This window comes from Saimiri boliviensis, chromosome 3, assembly GCF_048565385.1.
Source record: "Saimiri boliviensis isolate mSaiBol1 chromosome 3, mSaiBol1.pri, whole genome shotgun sequence".
Lineage (NCBI taxonomy): Eukaryota > Metazoa > Chordata > Mammalia > Primates > Cebidae > Saimiri > Saimiri boliviensis.
In genome coordinates this window covers 124,379,818-124,388,908 of record NC_133451.1, presented here as the reverse complement: position 1 = coordinate 124,388,908, position 9,091 = coordinate 124,379,818, and the positions used below count along the sequence as shown (strand labels likewise).

The 9,091-nt window shown below is 41.7% G+C and overlaps 1 protein-coding gene across 1 annotated transcript; it reads right to left on the bottom strand.

The window, feature by feature from the left end:
• Nucleotides 1-2,724: 2,724 nt before the first annotated feature.
• On the bottom strand, nucleotides 2,725-9,091 carry LOC141583862 (tripartite motif-containing protein 60-like). Its single transcript, XM_074395680.1, is given in 2 exon segments — nucleotides 2,725-4,044; nucleotides 8,879-9,091. Coding segments are annotated over 2 exon segments (1,533 nt in total).

Genomic DNA, 9,091 nt, shown 5'->3' with positions numbered 1-9,091 from the left:
TGAGACCACACTGGCCAACATGGTGAAACTCCATCTCTACTAAGAACACAAAAATGAGCCAGGTGTAGTGGTGAGTACCTGTAATCCCAGGTACACGGGAGACTGAGGCCAGATAATCCTTTGAACCCGAGAAGTGGAGGCTGCAATGATCCAAGATTGCACCATTAAACTCCAACCTGGGTGACAGAGTGGAATGGAGACAGAGACATTTAAAAAAGAGAGAGAGAGAGAGAGAGAAGGAAAGAAAGAAGGAAGGAAGAAGGAAGGAAGGACGACCAAGGTTACACAAGAAGTACAGATGTCTTTCCTTACTCATGACATGATTACCTATCTAGAAAATCCAATGGAATCTACATAGGAGCTCCTAGAAATGCGTTTAACAAGCTTATAGGAAATAACACACAAAAATCATTTTCTATATACTAGTAGTAAACAATTAGAATTGAAATAATCGACATAAAAATATCAAATACTTGCCAGGCGCGGTGGCTCAACCCTGTAATCCCAGCACTTTGGGAGGCTCAGGCAGGTGGATCACAAGGTCAAGAGATCAAGACTATCCTGGTGAACAGGGTGACACCCCGTCTCTATTAAAAATATAAAAAATTAGCTGGGCATGGTAGTGCGTGCCTGTAATCCCAGCTACTCAGGAGGCTGAGGCAGGAGAATTGCCTGAACCCAGGACACGGAGGTTGCGGTGAGCCGAGATCGTGCCACTGCACTCCAGCCTGGGTAACAAGAGCGAAACTCTGTCTCAAAAAAAATAATAATAAAATTAAAAAAATAAAAAAAATCAAATACTTAAGGACAAATTTGACAAAAGATGTTAAACACATGTACACTAAAAGTTACAAATTTTAGACAATTAGATAAAAATTCATGGAATAGACTAGACTCACTCTCAGTTATGTCTACTAGCTGATACGTTAAGATGTTAATTTTCTCCATACTAATATAAAAAGATATAACACATAATCCCATCAAAATCACACCATCTTTTTTTTTAACACAAGTTTTTCCAAAAGTTACCTATTTTTCATCAATTGAAAGATATTAATCCCTGAATTAACCGAATAAACCTAAGGAGGAAAATATGGAACTAAGTTAATACAGATTCTGAGCCTAGAGATCAGTTCCCAAAGAGAAGTGAAGGACAGTAGCTGACTACACTAGAGAGTACTCTGTCCAGTGGAACAGAACAGATGTTCTACTGATTGTGTGTGTACAGTAAGTAAGTGTGTGTGTGGCAGAGGAGGATGTAAGAGTGCCATCTCTTTATTTTTTTTTTTTCAGACGGAGTTTCACTCGTTTCCCAGGCTGGATTGCAAATCATGGCACAATTCAGCTCACTGCAATCTCTGCCTTCTGGGTTCAAGCAATTCTCCTGCCTCAGCCCAATGAATAGCTGGGATCACAGGCATGTGCCACCATGCACGGCTAATGTGTTTGTATTTTTAGTAGAGATGGGGTTTTACCATTTTGGCCAGTCTGGTTTCAACCTCCTGATCTCAGGTGATCCGCCCACTTCACCCTCCCAAGTGCTAGGATTAAGGGCATGAGCTACCATTTCATTTTCTAGAAAACTAAGGTAGTCCTGACAAAGACATACTGAATAAAAAATAGGTACTTAGAAATATTGAGGTAGACAGATGAAAGGGAAAAGTGGCATTGGGCATTGAGGTTCATGCTGGTAATCCCAGTGCCTTAGGAGGCTAAGGCATGAGAAATGCTTGAGGTCACACGTTCAAGACCAGCCTGGGCAAAATAGAAATTAAAAAAAAAAATTAATTAGCCAGGCTCGGTGGCTAAAGCCTGTAATCCCAGCACTTTGGGAGGCTGAGGAGGGTGTATCACGAAGTCAAGAGATCGAGACCAACGTGGTCAACATGGTGAAACCCCATCTCTACTAAAAATACAAAAAATCAGCTGGGCATGGTGGCGCATGCCTGTAATCCCAGCTACTCAGGAGGCTGAAGCAGGAGAATTGCCTGAACCCAGGAGGCGGAGGTTGCGGTGAGCCGAGATCGTGCCATGGCACTCCAGCCTGGGTAACAAGAGCGAAACTCCAGCTCAAAAAAAAAAATTATTAAAAAAAAAAAGTTGGTCAGGTGCAGTGGCTTACACCTCTAATCCCAGCACTTTGGGAGGCTGAGGCAGGCATATCACAATGTCAGGAGTTTAAGACCAGCCTGATCAACATGGTGAAACCACAACTCTACTAAAAATACAAAAATTAGCCAGGTGTGGTGGTGCGTGCCTGTAATCCCAGCTACTCAGGAGGCTGAGACAGGAGACTCGCTGGAACCCAGGAGGCAGAGGTTGCAGTGAGCTGAGATTGCGCCATTGCACTACAGCCTGGACGACACAATCATTAATAAAGACTTAATCATTCTTAAAGGAAAAAAAATAAGCAATACTGAAGAAACATTATAGGGCTTCTATTGGCAATAACTGGAGTAATAATTTTTTTTACATAATACATTTCTTTAGTATATATTTTTAGTATTTTATTTCAGGATTTCTAAAGTAGTTTGTCTTTGACCCATAATTTGTTATTAAGTAGGTCCTATCATCACATTTTTTAGTGCTGAAACTGACATATAAACAATTCTGCGGTTTCTTTGGTGGGAAAAATAGCAGAAAATACAGAATTAGCAAAACTAGATTCACTGGCTCTATCATGTTTGCTAGGTGTAAAAGAAATGACAGTTTTCAAACAGCTATTTATTCACAATCTTTTACTCTAGAAATTTTAAGAGGTTTTGAGTCCATTCCAGTATAAAAATAAGGCCAAAGTGGCCCTGTAAAATCATTATTAAAAGTATACAGTAGAGAGCTATCATTCACATTATAAAAGGAAATCTCACTCATTTCATAGTCTAAAAAAATGCCAATCTTACTAGGTGCTACTTTTGGCAGCGGATTAATTTCCTCATGACCCAATACAATATAATTATCTCGACCAGATCGCCGAATTCCCCACAATCCATTCTGTACTAATGTTGGTGAGCGCTTCCTCCTTCTGGGAAGAGAGTCATCACAGACACCAAGGATCCATTCAGGCTTGTCTTTCACTTCTACTTCCCAGTACTGCCGGCCACTACTATAGCCCTTAGAACCCACAACAGCTGGGAGGCGATAAAATCTTCTTGGGTTTGAAGGTAAGTTTTGCACTGTATTTCCATAGCGCACAGTTTTCCTATCTGCTGACACTACAAGTTTATGATGTGCTGTTTCAGGATCTAGAATTACATCTACTTGAAATCGCTTGATAATTTTCTATAGGCCAGAATATTGTGGAGGCAGACGGTAACCGTATTCTTTTAATCTGAATGAAAAAGGTTCAGGGAATTTGAAATTTTTGTACCTGTGATAGATATCCTTAACATTTGCCAGTAATTCCAGTCCTGACTTTACATATGTGCTCTCTATCTCCTTTAGTAGATATTTTAATGAGGAGGTATGATCTGAGAATTTTCTTAGGCTTTCATTTAGTTGTGCTAAAATATCCGTCTCTTCAGCTTGTAATTGCCCAAGAACAGTCTCTTGCTCCTTTTGGAGAAATAACCTAAGTTGCTCAAATTCAGACCTGACTTCTTCTTCCTTATGTTTTACCTTTTTCTTCAGTTCTAACGATTTTCTGGTTTGTACAGTTATGATTTTTTCAGTTAGTTCCACTCCCTCCTTCCATGCAGCATTGTATTCCTCCAATTTTTTCCTGTGATGGGAGGCAGCCTTCTTTCTGGGCCGAACACAGTGAAGCTGGTGATCAGTGGAGAAACGGCACCTTGGACATAAAAGCTCTAGGTCTTCCCGACAGAAAAAGGTCAAAACCTGATTATGCTTCTTACATACATGCTTCTCTTCCTGCCGCTTTCTCTTGCTTCTTATCTGGAGTTGCTTAGCAATTTCAGTCAAATGACCCAGTTGAGGATTGCTTGTCAATTTCCTTTCGGGACAGCAAAAGTGGCAAAAAGGGCAGGGAAAGCAAGTAATCCAGACAGACGGGACAGCTAGCCACTGCTTGAAGGTCAGCCATTGAGCCTTGAACAAAGATGGTAGGTAAAGTAATTATTTTAATAAGGCCTAGCTCTCTAGACTTAAGTCCCAGTAAGCAGTACATATCTTCCCCCAGACTTTGAAATTTGAATTGGCTTTCAGTTTTACTGCTTTGGCATGTAGATGGCAGCTTCTAGAAACTTCTCAGCTCCTTAGCTTCAGAGTCTACGGCCATGAATACTTCACAGCCTGCGGCCTATTGCACATTTCAACGTATTAGCTGGGTTGCTGCTCTTCCCTCTTAATGAAATAAAGTCAAGTTTTCCTCAAGAAAGTAGACTCAGGTCTAAGATAAGGAATCCTCCCTATGAGTGAGAAAAGACAAAACATTACAAATCTGATTACATAATCACAAATGTATTAAACATTCACACAGGAATCATCAAAGAATGCTGAAATCACTGGGTGGATGTTCTTGGAGAAACAAGATATTAATATCGCAGAGATTCGCACCATACATTACTTACACACACACACACACACACACACACACACACACACACACACAATGTTAAAAATGTGGAACAAACTTACGTGCTTCTTGGTAGAATGCAATGGCAACTTTACAGCATTGCTCATATCATAGTCTTTCCAAAAATATTGACTTTCAAGCTAACCATGAGAAAATTAATTCAGATTGTGGAGCAATCCTACTAGACAACTGGTATGTATTCTATAACATTGTCAATTATACGAAAAACAATCATAAAAAAGATTTCCAGATTTAAGGAGAGGAAAGAAACGTGAAAAATACAACATGTGATATCTGATTGGATCTGAAATCTTGAAATTTAACAGCAACAACAACAAAGAACTAAAAAAATGCTGGAAACAGGCCCGGTATGGTGGCTAACACCTGGAATCACAACACTGAGGGGCCAAGATGTATGACTCCCTTGCAGCCAGGGGTTCAAGACCAGCTTGATCAACATGGTGAAACTCCATCTCTACTAAAAATACAAAACATTAGCTGGGCAAGGTGGCATGTGCATGTAATCCCAGCTGCCTGAGAGACTGAGGCAGGAGAATCACTTCGCTGGACCCTGGGAGATACAGGTTGCAGTGAGCCGAGATTGTAGGACAACACTAAACCGTGGGCACTAGAGTGAAACCATATATTAAAAAAAAGAAAGAAAGAAAGAAGAGAAAGAAAGAAAAGAAAGAAAGAAATAAAGAAAGAAGGAAGGAAAGAAAGATAAAGAGAGAATTGGGAAGAAATAAATGTAAGAAACTTAGTATGGACTCCATCTCACATAATGTTCTACCAGTGTTAAATTAGGTACAATAAAATTATAGTAAAAAATAAATGGCTTCGCCGGGCGCGGTGGCTCAAGCCTGTAATCCCAGCACTTTGGGAGGCTGAGGTGGGTGGATCATGAGGTCAAGAGATCGAGACCATCCTGGTCAACATGGTGAAACCCCGTCTCAACTAAAAATATAAAAAATTAGCTGGGCATGGTGGTGCGTGCCTGTAATCCCAGCTACTCAGGAGGCTGAGGCAGGAGAATTGCCTGAACCCAGGAGGCAGAGGTTGCGGTGAGCCGAGATCGCGCCGTTGCACTCCAGCCTGGGTAACAAGAGCGACACTCCATCTCAAAAAATAAATACATAAATAAATGGCTTCATTGTTAGGAGATACATATTAATACACAGCAGGAAGCCATCTGGAAATCTGAAACTTTCAGAAATTTCCACAATTAACAAAATATATAGCCAAGCATGGTAGCTCACACCTTTAATCCCAGCACTTTTTAAGGCCAAGGTGGGCAGATCACCTGAGGTCGGGTGTTTGAGATCAGCCTGACAGAGATACCCCGTCTCCACTAAAAATAAAAAGTGAGCCAGGTGTGGTGGTGCATGCCTGTAATTCCAGCTACCCAGGAGGCTGAGGCAGGAGAATTGCTTGAACCTAGGAGGTGGAGGTTGCAGTGGGCTGAGATGACACCATTGCACTCCAACCTGGGTGACACAGAGAGACTGTGTCTCAAACAAACAAAAACATAAATAAACAGAGAAAACATGAATGTAACAAACAGTTAACAATGGGGTGAATCCAGGAAAAAAGTATAAGGATACCCAGCCTTTCAAACTTTCTTTAGGTCTGATGCTTTCAAAATAAAAGTGAGGGATCAAAACTTCCTGGTTTGCTTTCAAGACACCTACAGGTACCTGATTTTAAGCAAGTCAGATTCCTCCATCAAACCTTGCAAGCTACCTAACCCAGCCTGACTAACATGGAGAAACTCCATCTCCACTAAAAATACAAAATTAGCCCAGTGTGGTGGTGCATGCCTGTAATCCCAGCTACCCGAGACACTGAGGCAGGAGAATCACTTGAACCTAGGAGTCAGAGGTTTAGTGAGCTAAGATCATGTCATTGCACTCTAGCCTGGGCAACAAGGGTGAAACTCTGCTCTCTCTCTGTCTCTCTGTCTCTGTCTCTGTCTCTCTCTCTCTCTCTCTCTCTCTCTCTCTCTCTCTCTACATATATATATATATATATATATATATATATATATATATATATATATGGCCAGGCTGGTCTTGAACTCCTGACCTCAGGTGATCCACCCACCTCGGCCTCCCAAAGTGCTAGGATTACAGGCATGAGCCACCGTGCCCGGCCGGCCAAAGGAACTTTCTGCTAGATCTCTTGTCATCTGAAACCAAACAAGAGCCATGAATTGCATTTGCTTATTAGTTCTTTTAAATCTTTTTCAATCTAGAAAAATGTTCCCTGCCTCCACCTATGTCCTAGACTACCCCACATTCAAGATTTGCCAATGGCTTTACTGGTTCTTTTTTTTTTTTTTTCACGAGGTAGAGCCTTGCTCTGTTGCCCAGTTGCAGGATCTTGGTGCATTGCAGTCTCTACCTCCTGGGTTCAAGTGATTCTCCTGCTTCAGCCTCCTGAGTAGCTGGGACAACAGGTATACACCACCACACCCAGTTAATTTTTGTATATTATGTGGAGATGGGTTTTCGCCATGTTGTCCAGGCTGGTCTTGAACTCTGGACTGCAGGTGATCTGCCTGCCTCGGCCTCCTAAAGTGCTGGGATTACAGACATGAGCCACTGCTCCCAACATGCCTATTGCTTGTTGACATCAATTAATTTGTACCTCAGGCCTTCACTCTTTAAACAAATTACATGTTTCCCCTCTTTATAACCTGTTAATAACTCCCCATAAGTCACAACAAAGTTTTTCACCCTGAGCTCACCATTCAGAGCCCTCTGTATTTCATTATCTTCATCTGGCTACAGTGCCCTAAAGTACTTAACAAAAACAAATAAACATGGGTATCTTGCTTTCCCTCTTCTGCACAAACCACTTTCTGCTTAGATTACCCTACTCTCACTTCTTTCCTAGGACTGTTTTGCAACTAGAGACTCAGCACAAGTGACATGTCCTCAAGGATAATTTATTATATGTCAGGCACTATGCTAAAGATCTTCCATATAGACAGGTTCAACCAAACCGTCGGAATAACTCCATCAGTTAGGAGCTATCATCCTCACTTAGAGATGTAAAAGCCGAGTCCACACGAATTTGAACACGCTTACCCATCATTACGCTGATTGGCATAGCCACTGGCATGATAATCACTAAGTTGTAGCGCTCCTTCCTTACACTCCCAGAGCAGCCTATGCTTTTCTCTATATGAAACCACCTTACATCTTTCATATTTGATATGCTCAGTTGTTCATACTTAATAATGTCTCCCAAATATTTTAACAGGGAATAATGCACTTACTGGTCCAACATTACAATGGTGAAAACAGGGAACATAGAAATTGAAAGCTAACAATTCCTAACAGAATTGGGTTTTCATCCAACTCTAACACTTTGCTATCTACAGGTACTTGGTCAACTTGGTCAAGTTAAATTCTGAGTTTCACTTTTCAGAAAGTAGGAAATAATACTGTCTCAGGTTTTATGCATAAATGAATAAATTACGTAAGTTTTAGAAGTGTGTTAATACAGCCAGGCGCGGTGGCTCAAGCCTGTAATCCCAGCACTTTGGGAGGCCGAGACGGGTGGGTCACGAGGGCAAGAGATCGAGACCATCCTGGCCAACATGATGAAAGCCCTTCTCTAAAAAAGAAAAAGAAAAAAATTAGCTGGCAATGGCAGCACATGCCTGTATTTCCAGCTACTTGGAAGGCTGTGGCAGAAAAATCACTTGAACTTGGAAGACAGAGCTTGCAGTGAGTGGAGATCTTGCCACTGTACTCCAGCCTGGGCGACAGAGCAAGGCTCCATCTCAGTAAAAAGCCACATTGACATTTTAACCTGAAAGCTGTTGTGTCTTAATAAGGTTGTTAATCCTCAAATGATTAGTAAAGGTAGTAACTTCCAAAGGCTCACTGCAGTAACGGTGTGCTTCAGAAAATTGTCCTATACTAATTGTGGAATAAAACAGAAGTTTCCAAATTTTAAAATACATCATTTATTTTAAATAACCCTCCGTATCTACAAGTTCAGCATCCACTAACACAATCAACTTTGGAAAGAATTGAAAATACATATTCCTGGGATGCAGAATCTCCATCCACTGGTCATGAGCATTCATATGGACTCATGGCCAGGAATGGTGGCTCAGGCCTGTAATCAAGAACTTGGGAGGCCAAGGTGGGCAGATCGGTGAGCCCAGAAGTTCAAAACCAGCCTGAGCAACATGGAAAAATCCCATCTCTACAAAATCCCATTTCTACAGAAAAAAAGAAAACAAATATAAAGAATGCTGTCTCTTACAAATCGCTCTTCCCATCTGCCCACACAGTGTGGCTATGGTGACTCCCAATGCTTGCTTAATACTTTCAAACTGGTACTTTCGCGCAGAATAAGGAAGATGGAATGTGCTCGGTTTCCTGCCTGGAGCTCAGCCTGTGCGGGGATTGGCGAGTCCTCCGGAAGTGGGCGGGGCGGGCCTGCGCATGCTCCGTGACCCTGGGTGCAGGGAGAGTGTGAAGCTTTGAGAGCTGCGGCGGCCTCCTCAATGATCAGGGCCCAGTTGGCCCCAAGTGGCAT